This window comes from Amia ocellicauda, chromosome 8 (assembly GCF_036373705.1).
Source record: "Amia ocellicauda isolate fAmiCal2 chromosome 8, fAmiCal2.hap1, whole genome shotgun sequence".
NCBI lineage: Eukaryota > Metazoa > Chordata > Actinopteri > Amiiformes > Amiidae > Amia > Amia ocellicauda.
The window spans coordinates 1632831-1649333 of NC_089857.1; the positions used below are offsets into that span (position 1 = coordinate 1632831).

The 16503-nt window shown below is 41.6% G+C and overlaps 1 protein-coding gene across 2 annotated transcripts in view; it reads right to left on the bottom strand.

Annotated features, from left to right (window-relative positions):
- The window catches only part of LOC136755306 (dedicator of cytokinesis protein 2), a 435882-nt gene that overhangs the window by 347258 nt on the left and 72121 nt on the right, over positions 1-16503 (bottom strand). For both annotated transcript variants that reach the window (XM_066711776.1, XM_066711775.1), the window contains exon 10: positions 16160-16295. In XM_066711776.1, coding sequence (XP_066567873.1) covers positions 16160-16295 — 136 coding nt within the window. The remainder of the gene's footprint in view (positions 1-16159; positions 16296-16503) is intronic.

Consider the following 16503-nt stretch of genomic DNA (forward strand, 5'->3'; position numbering starts at 1 on the left):
ACAGTGTGAGTTTATTTGTGAGAGCTGGAAGACTGGGAGGGAGGAAAAGAGGGATGGAAAGAGTCCATGTGGGCTTCAGGTTAGAGCTGAGAGCCTAGAAGGGAGAGCAACAGTGAAAGAGAAGCATTTTGGATACTAGGTCAAGGACTGAGAGGAAGAGAGAGAAAGAAAAGAGACAATGTGGGTAAGAACATAAGAAAGTTCACAAATGAGAGGAGGCCATTCGACCCATCATGCTCGTTTGGTGTCCATTAGTAACTAAGTGATCCAAGGATACTATCCAGTCTATTTTTGAATTTTCCAAATTCCCAATCACTTCAATCACATCGCTGGGGACTTTGTTCCAGATTGTGATGACTCTTTGTGTGAAAAAGTGTCTCCTAATTTCTGCCTTGAATGCCTTGAAGCCTAATTTCAATTTGTGTACATGGATCTGTGTGTCCCTGCTGATCTGGAAAAGCTCCTCTGGTTTGATGTGGTCGATGCCTTTCAAGACTGAAAACTTGAATCAAGTCCCCACGTAGTCTCCTCTGTTCCAGGGTGAAAAGGTTCAGTTCCCTCAGTCTCTCTGAGAATGACAGAGAAAAACTCTAATAAACTAGTAAGACATGATCTGCCTTGTGTAAGCCCATGTTGGCTATCTCTAATAATATGGTTTTCATTAAGATGCTCCTCTATTTCCTGTCTAATATCAATTTTCTTCTAAAATTGTACAAGTAATGCAGGTGAGACTGATTGGCCTGCAATTTCCTGGCTCTGTTTTGTCCACTTTCTTGTGGATAGGTATGACATTAGCAGTTTTCCGTTCAGTTGGCACATCTGTTCTAAGTGTCATTTTGAATATTTTAGTTAATGGTCTATAATTATGTCCCTCATTTCTTTAAGTACTGTTGGAAATATACCATCTGGCCCAGGTGACTTGTTTGTTTTTAATTCTGCTAATGCCTTTAGTACGTCTTCCTCATTTATCCTGATCTCTTTTAGGGGTTGACTGGACTGGTTGTTAACCTGTGGCATGTTATCTGTTTTTTCTTTTGAAAAAACCTTGGTGAAATACTCATTTAGAACATTTGCCACTTCTTTTTAGTTTTCTAAGATACTTCAATTTTTAGCCTTTACTCGTTTCACTTCCTCCTTTATTGACCTCTTGCTGTTGTAGTATTGAAAAAAGCTCTTTGCATTAGTTTTAGCTCCAAGAGCTATAATTCTTTCTATTTCCCTCTTTGCTTTCCTGATCCTCCGCTTAACATCTCTTTGCAGTTCTATAAATTATTTTTATTTTGTTTCATCTCCATCCCTTTTCTATGCACTATACAACACTTTCCTTCTCTTAATATCTTTTTGCACACTTCTATTAAACCATTTTGGCCAATGTTTCTTGTAGACCATTGTTTTTTGAAGTATGCCTCAAAGGTAACCATATTCTGTTCACAGTTTGAGATTGGTTCTCTAACTAGCGTCCCTCTGACTCTATCTTGGTCATTTGAAAATATCAAATCAATGCATGCGCTTTCTCTGGTTGGTTCCCTGACAATTTGAGTTAGAAAGCAGTCATTTACCATCTCAACCATTTCTATTTCTGCTTCTGTAGTCCCAACTGGGCTTTCTGTAAGCCATGTTTCTGTCATTCCTACAACATCATATTCACACGCCAGCACTGTGGCTTCTAGATCTAACATCTTGTTCCTTATTCTCCTGGCATTGAGGTACAAACATTTCAGGACATTCCTACTAGCAGATCCTTGGATCACTTAGTTATTAATTATTATTATCAGTTATTAATGGACACCAAATGAGCACGATAGATCGAATGGCCTCCTCTCATTTATAAACTTTCTTATGTTCTTATAACTACCTCCCTGTTCTGTGGGGGAGCGGGCACCATGGTGCTCTGGTGCTCAACTAACCTCCCATCTCCCTCTGAGCTGTCACTGTCCAACAGTTGAAACCTGTTGGGCATTTCTAGCTCTTGGGTTGTCTCTTCTAAGGGGTGTGCTCACCGTTTTCTGTGATTACAACCTACTCTAAGCCAGCAGTTCTCTACGCTTTCCTGCTTCCTAGTGTTGGCATGCACAGCATCTCTCTCATGGGCTGATTGACCAATTCTTCCATATCACTAATACAGTGCAGATCAGCAAGCTGAGCCTCAAGATTTGATCTCTAGGAAAACAACATACCAACAACATTCACAGATGAAATCTTGCTGGATGAATTAATCCAGAAAGGAAATCACTCTGCAAACCTGACACTGTAGTGGCCACATGATTCTACATTTTGCAAATGTTTTGGTCTCTTGGTTTCTGTCCCCTAGTCAACTGCTTAACTTTTTGTTACTGATCTTTAAGTACCTTTTGTCTACCTGCCACCAATTCATACCTAACTGGCTCTACCTGGCATGAGGCACTTAACAGAATTCCTGCTGGTCCTTGACTAAATCACCTTTCCTTCAACCAATTTAAATTTAACCAACTCAGCAGCTGTAATGAATTAACTTAAATTAAGGCAAACTACAGATAAGATTAACTTCAATTAAGGCAAAGTTAAAACAAAATGGGGAATGCTAAGACTGTCTGAAACTAGGAACACAACAAGATGGCTGCCTCTCACCTGTCTGTGTTTGTCAGCAAATACCAAATCTCAGCTATAAGAACAATGACTGTTGTGCTGTAAGTGTGTTCCTGAGCACTATCTAAATTAGATAGGTGTGACGAGTGAGGCCACTGCATCTCAGTTCAGTCTCCAAGAACTGAACAGCAAGCAGGATTAGACACAACAGAGTTATCAAAGGCAGCCCATTCTTCATTCCTGTTTGCACATTTACTTTCATTTTGTAGTCACAAATGGTCCAGAGATAAAACTCTCAAGAAAAAAAGGCTTTGATTTTCTCCTAACTCTTGGCATGTCCTGGTGTTGGTCCACTGTGAACTGTCTCTCTGAGTACTCACACACCTAACAGTCATCCACCACCTTGTGTTGCTCATACTGCTCAGCTCCCTCTACTCTGCTTATACACCGATCAGCCATAACATTATGACCAGGTGAAGTGAATGACACTGATAATCTCGTTATCATGGCACCTGTCAGTGGGTAGGATATATTAGGCAGCAAGTGAACATTTTGTCCTCAAAGTTGATTTGTTAGAAGCAGGAAAAATGGGCAAGCATAAGGATCTGAGCGACTTTGACAAGGGCCAAATTGTGATGGCTAGACGACTGGGTCAGAGCATCTCCAAAACTACAGCTCTTGTGGGGTGTTCCTGGTCTACAGTGGTCAGTACCTATCAAAAGTGGTCCAAGGAAGGAAAAGTGGTGAACCAGCAACAGGGTCATGGGCGGCCAAGGCTCATTGATGCACATGGGGAGCGAATGCTGGCCTGTGTGGTCCGATCAAACAGACGAGCTACTGTAGCTGAAATTGCTGAAAAAGTTCATGCTGGTTCTGATAGAAAGGTGTCAGAACACACAGTGTATCGCAGTTTGTTGCGTATGGGGCTGCGTAGCTTCAGACCAGTCAGGGTGCCCATGCTGACCCCTGTCCACTGCCGAAAGTGCCTACAATGGGCACGTGAGTATCAGAACTGGACCACGGAGCAATGGAAGAAGGTGGCCTGGTCTGATGAATCACAAGTTCAAGGTATTGACTTGGCCTCCAAATTCCCCCAATCCAATCAATCATCTGTGGGATGTGCTGGACAAACAAGTCCGATCCATGGAGGCCCCACTTCGCAACTAACAGGACTTAAAGGATCTGCTGCCAACGTCTTGATGCCAGATACCACAGCACACCTTCAGAGGTCTATTGGAGTCCATGCCTCGACGGGTCAGGGCTGTTTTGGTGGCAAAAGGGGGATCTACACAATATTAGGCAGGTGGTCATAATGTTATGGCTGATCAGTGTATATCCCATCACACAACCTGCCATGGTTACTAGCCTGGGAACCATTGACAAACAGCATTAATAATTGGGTGTATATGGTTATTTTTATAGTTTAAGATACTACTAGAAATTAGTATTTAGATAAATGTCATTGTTGTGTTATAATCTACTAATAATCTACACCAGAGGTTCCCAAACTGGAACTAACTGGATATATATATATATTTTTTATATACATATTTTAGTTGACCAATTATGAAAGAACGTACAGGGCCATCCATCTTATTAGGAGTGAGTTGAACTATTCTATGAATCTGAACTTGTCAGCTAAGAATAAGGTTCTATGTTCTCCATTTTTCCTCCATTATATAGAAAAATCATTCTCTTGCTATGGACATATGAGATATATGAGGATATACAAACAATGTAAATGAACTTCTGTTAATTCTACGATTCATATTTAGTTTTATCTTTCATGTTTTAAGTGTAGCACTGCACTTAATATGTTGTTAATAGTTTTCTCTGAAATACTTCTGGTACCACATGCCAGGCCAGGGAGACAAGCAGTGATTAGAAAGTTTAACACGTGGTTGAAATCCTGGTGTAGGGAAGAGGGCTTTAGATTTATGGGGCATTGGTCATACTTCTGAGATAGATGGGACCTTTACAAACCGGAAAATCAACATCTAAACAGAAGGGGGACTAATGCATTGGGAGAGTGTATGTGCAGAGTAATTGAGAATCTTTTAAACTAGGGACCAGAGGGGCAAGGAGGTCTGACAATGGGAAATATTCTACTAAGGAAAGAAAACAAAGGGAAACTGCTAGTAGTCCTGAAGTGTTTGTACCTCAATGCCAGGAGTATAAGGAACAAAGATGTTAGACCTAGAAGCCACAGTGCTGGTGTGTGACTATGATGTTGTAGGAATGACAGAAACATGGCTTACAGAAAATGATGGGGATACACTCAGTTTAGGAGAGATGGGCATAATCGAAGAGGTGGTGGGGTAGCTGTCACATCTGTAATGGTGAACAGGCTGGGCATAAGGGGACCCAGGTGCGGAGAAATACAATCCAGGCAGGGAGGTCGAGAGTCGGCAGACAGGTATAACAAAGACAGTTCCGTAATTGTGGTCAGGAGAACAAGCAGAGGTCAAGTCACAGGCAAACAGGCCATTGCAGCCAAACGTGTTGCTGCAGTGGTACCAATCGTCAATGGCTGGGATGTCAGTAGAGCCTCCAGTCCTGGGAACATGGTATAACTGTGGGAAGTTGATGGCAGTGTGTGACCAGGGTCGCTGAGGAACGGGGAGTGGTTCGAGGAGACCGGCAGAAGCTTAGCGAGGAGTTTTCGACTGGGCACAGGACCCACATGCATTAACAAAGCGTATTGCGTCGGAAGCCAAAGTTGGCCACCAAAAAGTCCTTTGAACTATTTTATAGTGCGTTTAATGATGTTGGGATAGCACTGCGCCCACTCCGGATTCCGATGCATCCACCTCCACCACAAAAGGATGAGAGGGATCAGGATGTTTCAAGATAGGAGCCGAGGTGAAATCTGTCTTGAGGCGATGAAAAGCATCTATAGCTGCCTTGGACCAGGAAAGAGAACCCGCAGCTCCTCAGAGAAGGGAAGTGAGAGGCAAGGCAATGGTGCTGTAATTATGAATGAAGCGCCAATAGAAATTGGCAAATCTGAGAAAACGCTGCAACTCCTTGACTGTGCGAGGCTGTGGCCACTCTGTGATGGCTTGGACTTTGTCTGGATTCATGTGGACACCTGCAGCATCAATTATGTATCCCAGAAATGCTATACGCTGCCGATGGAATTCACATTTTTCACCCTTGACGAAAATAAATATTTTTAGCAGACACTGGAGAACTTGGTGTACATCAGAAATGTGTCCAGACAAGGTTGGGGAATAAATTAATATATCATCTATATATGCTATAACAAAGCGATGTAGAAAAGGGCGCAGCACCTCATTAACGAAAGCTTGGAATACAGATGGGGCATTTGCCAGTCGAAGGGCATCACCAGGTACTCGTAAGGTTATATTAAATAAAATGAATAGAAATCTAACCATATCTGGATGATGAAGTCTTTAAAAAAAAAAAAAAAAAAAGTATAGTCAATTCTTATGTGTCGACTCTCGTCAGTTCGCAAAGAACGTTGATGTCTTGAGTGATGAAGGCTGTCATCACCCTCTCGGATTCTGATCAGGTTATAAGCGCTGCACAGGTCCAGCTTAGTAAAGTATTGGGCTCCTCGAACTTGTTCCAGGGCATCGGGCACCAAGGGCAAAGGGTATCGATATTTGATGGTCATTGCATTTCAGGGTTTTACTGAAAACTGCTGCCAGGCTCTTGTACTCAGAAGGAAACTCAACGGGTGTGGACAGCAGTGGACACTCAATGTGGGTGGCTCTGCAGGGAAAGAAAGGCAGTGAGAAAAACAGTCAGGGCCCCAGAAGAGGATTTCTCCCTCCATCCAGGAGATTGTAGGGTTATGGTGGGTGAGCCATGGAAGTCCAAGAATGATATCCATTCCCAGGGAATCAATGACCAGGAGAGGGAGCTGTTCTGTGTGTAGTAGTCCAACTTGAAGGGTTATGGGAATGGTTTTCTGGGAGTCCTGGCCTGAATCAATCGGCTGATTATTGACAGCTTGGAGTTCACACGGAAGAAGGGGAATTTGTAGCTGAGTTACTGTTGCTTGGTCGATGAAGTTGCCTGCCGACCCCGAGTCTATGAGAGCAGAGACAAATGTACCATCAGAGTGCAGCAGGAGTTTAACACGGGTGCAACATTGACCAGAAGAAACCAGAGGGCACTGTCTTGCACTCACGTTGTTCTCCGGGGCTTCCGTGGGTGCGTTGGGACAGACAGGACAGGACCCTTGGAAATGACCAGACTGACCGCAGTACATACAGAGCAGTTGCTGGAATCTCCTCTGTCTTTCTTCAGAAGACAAGCGGGTTCGGGCAAGTTCCATTGGTTTGGGTCCGGACTGGAAAGTGGGTGTGTGAGAGGAAAGGATAATCAGAGGTGGGCGGTCTTAAGCAGGTTATCTAGACAGACAGCAAGCTGGATTAATTGTTCCAAGCCAAGGTTCTCATCTCTACAGTCTAGTTCGGATTGTAGGTTGGTATGTAGTCCTTGTCGGAAAAACCGTAATCAATGCCAGCTCATCCCATCCATCACTGGCTGCCAGAGTACGAAATTTTTGTGCATAGTCTGTAGCTGACAGGCTGCCCTGGTGGAGGGTTAGGAGTGGATGAGAGGATGAAACACCTCCTTAAAATGTGCAAGAAAGGCTGTCAGGGACCGGGTAATCTCTACCTTCTGGTTCCAGACTGCCACTGCCCATTGCATGGCTTTCCCTGTAAGGAGGGTGATCATGATGTCAATTTTCGACTCCTCAGTGGGGAAGGAAGCTGGCAGATGAATGCATTGATCCAGGGAGCCGTCATACTTCTCTGGTACTGCGAGACAAACCGCTCTTGCTTCTGTCACAGGGGATGAGGCCGCACTGGGAGGTACTGCAGGAGGCCAACTGGGTGGTGGTCGGGACTGTGATTGCAACCTGAGCTGATTCAAAGTGGTGGCGATCTCCTTTAACATCTTTTTTTGCCGTCCTAGCATAACAGCCCAGGAGGAGATGGCTGCGTAGAAATCTGTGGACTCCGAGTCATCTGTCAGGGTGAACAGACTGGGCATAAGGGGACCCAGGTGCGGAGCGAACACAACTCAGGCAGGGAGGTCGAGACAGGTATAACAAAGACAGTTCATGGTCAGGAAAATAAGCAGAGGTCGAGTCACAGGCAAAAAGGGCAATACAGGGAATCCAAAGACGTGGTCAAAAACATGCAGGCAAAAGGTCAGGTATCCGATAAACAAGGCAAAAGGAGATCCAAAAAACAGTGGTCAAGGGAAGGCAAGGGTCAAACACAATGGAGATCAGAGACAAGTATAAGGCTTGGAAATTGGTGCTGATGCAAACAATGACTTTGCATGATCTGGGGTTTTAGCTGGGTTTAAATACACTGAGAGATAAGTGGCGGGGGGGAAATCAGAAACAGGTGAAGGGTAACATCTGGCAGTGAGCAGAGGAAGGTGCAGGTAGACAGCATGACAGTAGCATTATATGTCAGAAATGATATTGAGGCAGAAGAACTCAAATTAGATCCTGCTAACGAAAACAAATCATTGTGAGTTAAACTTTTGAATAAAAGATCCGGAGGATTAGTGGTAGGAGTGTGTTACCACCCAATTCAGATATTCAGAAAGATGTTGCATTGTACAATTTAATCAGGACTGCATGTAGCAAGGATGTGGCTGTTATAATGGGATATTTCAGGAGAATAAGGAACAAGATGTTAGATCTAGAAGCCACAGTGCTGGCGTGTGAATATGATGTTGTAGGAATGACAGAAACATGGCTTACAGAAAGCCCAGTTGGGACTACAGAAGCAGAAATAGAAATGGTTGAGATGGTAAATGACTGCTTTCTAACTCAAATTGTCAGGGAACCAACCAGAGAAAGCGCATGCATTGATTTGATATTTTCAAATGACCAAGATAGAGTCAGAGGGACGCTAGTTAGAGAACCAATCTCAAACTGTGAACAGAATATGGTTACCTTTGAGGCATACTTCAAAAAACAATGGTCTACAAGAAACATTGGCCAAAATGGTTTAATAGAAGTATGCAAAAAGATATTAAGAGAAAGAAAGTGTTGTATAGCGCATACAAAAGGGATGGAGACTAAACAAAATAAAAAATAATATATAGAACTGCAAAGAGATGTTAAGCGGGGGATCAGGAAAGCAGAGAGGGACATGAACATGAAGAGGATTATGAACGTGAACATGAAGATGATTATGAGCACTGGATAGGACAATAAGCGTACTGGTACCGCCCACCAGCTCTGATTGACAGAGTTCAATGTTTTGTCACATCAAAAAAAAAAAGAAATACAAGAGACGCTACGAAATGTAGAAGCGCATTGAGAAATGTAAATAGCAAAGAGACAAATGGGAAATAAATATATACATGTTGAAACTAATGAATGTATAAATACATATTGAAATAAATAAACAAATGAATAGACGAATAAATAAATAAATATACCTAAAAACAATCATCCATACATCATAATTTGGACCCCAAAAATACCACTGATGAAGATGCAGATGCAACCATATCCTTGGAGATAGTCAACATGGGTTTAGATGAGTCAGGTGTATTACTAATTTATGAACATGCAACTGCAGCTGTAGATTACATGAAAGCATATTATTACTTGACTTCTTAGCAGACATCCTTATCCAGGGTGACTTACAATCATTACAGTAGATTACTTATTTTTACATTTTACATCTGGGAATTGCTGAAGCAATCTGGGTAAAGTACCTTACTCAAGGGTACATCAGCAGTGTCCCCAACCTTTCATTGAACCCACAACCCTATGCTCCAGAGTCCAGACCACTACTCCACACTGCTGCCCTTATATGATATGTTATACTTTGATTTTCAGTAAGCTTTTGACAAGGTTCCACACCAACGATTGATCCTTAAATTGGAAGCTGTAGGTATTCAGGGTAATGTAAGTAGATGGATTATGAACTGGTTGATGTATAGGAAACACAGGGTGTCGATAAGAGGAGTCGCTTCTAACTGGAGTGAGGTTGTTAGTGGAGTTCCACAGGGATCAGTACTAGGGCCTTTGCTTTATATAATCTATATTAATGATCTGGATTCTGGGATAGTTAGCAAACTTGTCAAATGTGCAAATGATACTAAAATAGGTGGCTCAGCAGATACAATGTCAGCAGCACAGGCTATTCAAAGGGACTTAGATAATATTCAGGTGTGGGCCGACACCTGGCAGATGAAATTCAATGTGGACAAGTGCAAGGTATTACATGTGGGTAATAAAAATGTCCACTATAATTACACTATGGGAGGAATAGTAACCTATGAAGAAGTAACCCATGACAAAGACCTAGGAGTCTATGGGGACTCCTCAGTTTCCCCATCCAAACAATGTGGGGAAGCAATAATAAAAGCAAACAAAATGCTAGGGTATAGAGTAGAATTGAAAACAAGGGAAGTAATGTTAAGACAGTGTACAATGCACTAGTTAGACCTCATCTGGAGTACTGTGTACAGTTCTGGGCACCACACTTCAAGAAAGATATCACTGCTCTAGAGGCAGTTCAGAGGAGAGCAACCAGACTTATTCCAGGTCTGAAGGGAATGTCCTACTCGGAGAGACTGAGGGAACTGAACCTTTTCACCCTGGAACAGAGGAGACTACGTGGGGACTTAATTCAAGTCTACAAAATCATGAATGGCATTGACCACATCAAACCAGAGGAGCTTTTCCAGATCAGCAGGGACACACAGACCCGGGGACACAAATGGAAATTGGGCTTCAAGGCATTCAAGGTGGAAAACAGGAGACACTTCTTCACACAGAGAGTTTTTACAATCTGGAACAAACTCCCCAGCGATGTGGTTGAAGCTGAAAATTTGGGAACATTTAAAAATAGACTGGATACTGGACACCAAATGAGCACGATGGGTCGAATGGCCTCCTCTCATTTGTAAACTTTCTTATATGTTTTCACACATTAACATGTTAAAAAATGTACTTATCCAAAACAATAAGGCCCACTTTGCTTAAACTATACCTACTAGTCAGGGTATCCATCAGATCTTTAAAACGTGTCAAAAAGCATGGCCACCAGAAAGTAAACCAATCAAATTATGTATATAAAAAATTGGCATATTGTCCATGCAAAAACTTTAAAAACCCAAATGTATACAATCACAGAGGTATGATTGTATGGGGTGAGTTTCTGATTCATGAATTATCACAATTTTACGAGTTAAAAGAATAGTAGCAGGAAAAGTACATTTCTGAGCCAGTGGAAAGAGATTAATCTTTAAATGGGATAAAGGTAATAAAGTAATGGGGATTGAGAGATTTGGTGAAGATCTTTTGGGGCTCGGAGATGTAAATCAGGGTATATAAATTAATGTAGTAGTATTAGTAGTAGTAGTAGTAGTAGTAGTAGTAGTAGAGTAGTGCTGACCCATATTTTTATTGTATGTGTATGTTAACCACAGATCTAATTCATTAATATCCTGCTCAAAAAAATGAAGGGAACACATTGGATCTCGATGAACAAAATATATTAAAGATCAAAATCTGTACTGTACATTATGTAATTCGTTACGAACAAAATGGCATAACAACGGTCAATGGAAACTAAAATTACCAACCGATTGAGGGCTGGATTCAAACTCACACCGAAAATCAAAGTAAACAATTGAACTCACAGGCTGTTCCAACTTGCGTGAATTTCATCACAGCAACTTATAATGTGACTCAGTAGTGTGTATGGCCCCCACGTGCCTGTATGCACTCCCGACAATGTCTGGGCATGCTCCTGAGGAGACGGCGGATGGTGTCTTGGGGGATCTCCTCCCAGACCTGGATCAGGGCATCAGTGAGCTCCTGGACAGTCTGTGTCGCTAATTGGCGGCGTCGGATCCACGATACATAACGTCCCAAAGGTTCTCAATTGGATTCAGGTCTGTGGAATATGAGGGCCAGTCAATGGCATCAATGCCTTCGTCATCCAGGAACTGACTGCACACTCTGGCCACAGGAGGCCAGGCATTGTCCTGCACAAGGAGAATGCCAGGGCCCACTGCACTAGCATAAGGTCTGACAATGGGTCTGAGGATTTCATCCCGGTACCTAACAGCAGTCAGGGTACCGTTGGCTAGCACGTGGAGGTCTGTGCGACCCTCCAAGGATATGCCTCCCCAGACTATGACTGACCCACCGCCAAACCGGTCATGCTGGATGATGTTCCAGATTCATTCACGTCTGTCACATGTGCTCAGTGTAAACCTGCTCTCATCTGTGAAGAGAACGGGGCGCCAATTCTGCTGTTTTCTGGCAAATGCCAATTGAGCTGCACAGTGCTGGGCTGTGAGCACAGGTCCCACTAGAGGACGTCGGGCCCTCATGCCACCCTCATGGAGTCTGTTTCTGACAGTCTAGTCAGAAACATGCACACCAGTAGCCCGCTGGAGGTAATTTTGTAGGGCTCTGGCAGTGTTCCTCCTGTTCCTCCTCACACAAAGGAGCAGATACCGGTCCTGCTGCTGGCTCTCCTCGTGTAACGGCCCATCTCTTGGTATCTCCTCCATGCTCCTGAGACTGTACTGGGAGACACAGCAAACCTTCTTGTGACGGCACGTATGGATGTGCCATCCTGGAGGAGCTGGACTACCTGTGTAACCTGAATGGGCTGCAGGTACCACTTCATGCTACCAGTGACAAGGACACTAGCAAAATGCAAAACTAGAGAAGAATCAGTCAGGAAGGATAAGGAGAGATCAATTGTCTGTGGCCACCACCTGCAAAACCAAATTTTAGGTTATTTTCTCAATTTTGCTGACAACACCTGTGCGCATTGGTCCCAGCAATGTTAAAACTCTTTATTCAACATTCGCCCCCTACTAGATAAAGTAATAAAAAAACTTTCAAAAAGTATTATTCCTATCCTGTCTGTAAATGAGTCAATGATATCTTTCTGTGGACATGTATTTTATTCTGCAATTTATTTCAAACAAGTGTCACCATTTTGGAAAACAATATGTCATCCTGACTGATGCCCTCACTGCACATCTGCACATATTCCCGGAATGTCTATACTGGGGGAGTATATGTCTACTTATATGACAAAAATGTTGGAATTGGGCACAGTCTTGTGATGCAGTTGCCCCAAAACTGCTGGAAAAGGGCCATGTACTGTACTCTGACAACAATTCCCCAACCCTGTTTGAAGCACTATGCAAAATAAAGACACTGGCACTTATTACAAAATCTGTAAAGGCATGCCTGTGAAACATAGCTCTTGTAAGTGACTAACTATCATTAAAAAATAAATAAATAAATAAATAATAATAAAAATAATAATAATAATAATAATAATTTTAAAAATCCAACACAAATATGACAGCTGCCAAGTTCAGACAATAGGTAATACATCGATTTATGAACAGGGACACAACCACAATGCAATGCCAGCATGGGAATGACAGGAGTGCCAGGGAAACATTTCCTGGACAGAAATGCCAAATCTATGCCAGATTGCAGAGTCTGTTCAAACAGGAAGAGGTCATGTGCTGAAGGGTGCACTAAATCAGGGAGAAAGCAAATAGCATTCTTATGTAAAACACTGTGCGCCACATCCTGTTTTGAAGTGTACCAGTGAGTGACCTGATGTGAGTTTTCAGTATACATACAGATAGCATATTTTTGTAATGTATATTCAAATGATTGAATCACCACCTAAAAAATTACTGTCATCTAAATTAATAATAATAATAATAATAATAATAATAATAATAATAATAATAATAATAATAATAATAATAATAATAATAACATTGACTAAGAATTCACATTGATTATAATTTAAATATAATAAGAAAAAGACAATGGCTTTAATGTATGCAAAAAATATAATATTTATGGAAAAATGTATGTATAAGGCACTTGATTATACTTGATTATATATATTCTGTAGGTGACCAGATATTTTGACAGATAGATGACAGGACAGGAAGAGAGCAGGCTGCTTGGGCAGGCAGGGGGCACAGTGTTCTAAAGCAGTTGGACAGTGAGTGAGTCTGTTCAAGACAAGTCAATCAGCCACATGGTATAGTGGCCGTATTGTGGTCATTTAAGCCACAGTGCCGTAATTGTGAATTCATTACACTAGTATGGTTCTCCGTCAAACTTGTTCAAGGCAAGTTGCTGATTTAGATTTGTTCAAGAGAAGATAATTGGTCACATATTTGGCAGCCATGTGATGCAGAATATCCAAAGTAATACAGCGTAGCATCTTGCCAGTAATGTCAAACATTTCTGCTATGAAGTATCGAAAATTTTATTCTGGAATGGATTTGAAGCCGGAATCAAACGTGCCAGGCTATGTGATAACATTCCCAGTCCAGAACCAGTCTAGAATACACACCCTCAGTAGAGGTGCCTCCAGAAAACTCTCATAAAGTCAACAGAGAGAGTGGGCAGACAAGTCGTATATCTTCTGGCACATACAGATCAAATATGACCCCACCAATCATCAATGGTGAGCTGTCCTATCCAGGAAGGCCAATGAGGAACCATCAAAAGGCCTGAGACCCCAAGATAACAGGTACCACTGACAAGTGTGAAAAGAGTTAGCATGCTCAGTTTTGGGAAATGGGAGAGGTTCCAAAAGGCTTGGAACCCTGTACTCTGTACCTTCATGAAAGGCCCCAAAGAAGTCAAACCATTTCCAAAGCCATTCTAGAATCCTTCTAATCCAGAATTAAAGCAAGCATACAAATAAATCATACAAAGTTCTTCTGACCAACACTTCTTCAAACAGAGTTTTGTCTGATTAACGGCACCTCTCACCTAATACCTAAAGACACAGAATACCTCCAGAGTTTTTCCTGTAGAACAACCTTCTACAACTACAACACTTATCACAACTTCATGATAAGAGTAAAGTAACAAGCATTACATTTTCAATATACAATTTAATGAATTCCAGAAATTAGCATAAACTAATCTTGAATAAATGTATGGGTGATATAATCTGTTCATTATCCCCATTTATTAAAATGTGTTCAAGTTTAATGAGAATTGTTGCAAATGTTCCTGGTGTGTAATTTTAAATAATCACTACTGTGCACTCTTATGCTGTTAGAGAGCTCAAATCTAAATCTCTTGGGAGTCAATAGAAGATTGATTTCCCTATAGACCCTGTTTATATCTAAAGTTAAAGCAACCAATTCTTACAAGAAATAGAGGGATCGATAAAAACATCCCAACCTAAGCAGAACAGAAACTATCTTTTTGTGCATTAGATAATGAGACTGTTATAACTATTTCTGATAATACAAAATATAATGCAGCTAGGTATTTGTCAGACTAATAATATTAATTTTAAGATTAAGCTTCATCTTAATTATTGTAGTCACTAAATCCATGTACATCAGGCATATACTATTTTCGAATCTCTGACTAATTACCTTTCCTCATCTATTTTCTAGTTTAGTTGCTGTTTTAATAAAATGTGTTATTTTGGATTTCTTTGAACTTGCATATGTGTTCATTTATTCTAATACATTTGGGCTCTACAGTGCAGTTAGTTTGTTTCCACTTTGTGGTCATTAACACTACAATGGTATAAAGACATCAATCCCAGAAATAGTGGATTACCTTGCCTGTGGTAATGCGAAAAGGGTAGACATCTGCTTTCTGCTATTTATATTATTGTTGCTAATATTATTGCTGTGTGAAAGTATCTGTGGGGTGGGGACCATAAGAGCAGACAATTGATAAAAGGTTACGTCATAGAGAACTCCCCTGCAGCTCTGTATTGAGGTGCAACCTGTTAACACTCACAGAGAAATTTTGTTAAATTGATCTAATTTAGCAGATAATTTGCTGATTGTTGTAGTTATACACACGTGGAATGAAAACCTAAAGACAGTACAGTTCTCCAAGGACATTTGGGTAGCCCTGTTCTATTACAGCATTCAGAGAATTCTGCAAGATCCAAGTCTATTACAGCATGTGCCTCTGGAATTATAATGGGATGTCCATGGGTTTAAATCCAGGGAATTTGAAATAGATTAATCAGAACACAAAAAGTTACCTGTTGAAGTTGTTTACCAAAATTCGGTTGGGCTGGCTAACTGCAAAATCTATTGCCAACAGTAACCACTGTGTCTGTCTACAACACAGGCTTCTCCTTATATCAGTGTGGAACCTGTTGCCACTGCTTAACATTCCATTCCTGTGTCCTGCCAGGTAGATTAAATCTGTGAACTACTGTTACATAGATTATGAAGAACGTTAATCAAAATCCCCCCATTCCCATTGTTAACAACATTGTGCTCATTGTCATCTGAGGATAAACAGGTTCAATTATTTCCATCTTTCATGATTTGAGAGTTAGAGAGAGGGAGACTGGGAGTACAGAGATGGAATGTATTCCGTAAATTCTGAAATACAGATATAAAGAGACACAGAGAGAGAGAGAGAGATATTGAGACAGAAAAGGGACAGAAAGAAAGGAAGAAGAGACCAGAAGAGAAAGAAGCAGTGTGGGCTAGTGGATAGATGCACAGGACTGGGAAAGAGAGAGACAGATAGTAAGACGGGGAGTTTGAGGTGGAGTGGGAATTGTAATCTTACCTGACACCCCCAGGGGGCGCCGCAGCCCCAGCGTGGCTCTGCGCAAGTTGACCTCCTTCAGGTCCATGCGGCCAACACGCACAATCTGACACACCAGCAGCAACCGTTCCCGAGTCAGATCACGCAAACCCAGGTCCTACAACAGCAGAAAGAGAGACTGTACTGAGACACAGAGAGTGTGATATCAATGAGACATGGAGACACACTGATGTGAAGATGTATGAACATAATGACATGGAGATATAATGCCACTTAAACTGGACACTGAGAGATGCATAGAAACTATGACTTACAGTTCATCTGTCTTGAGAAATCTCTTTTCCTGATAACAGCATTTTCTGGCA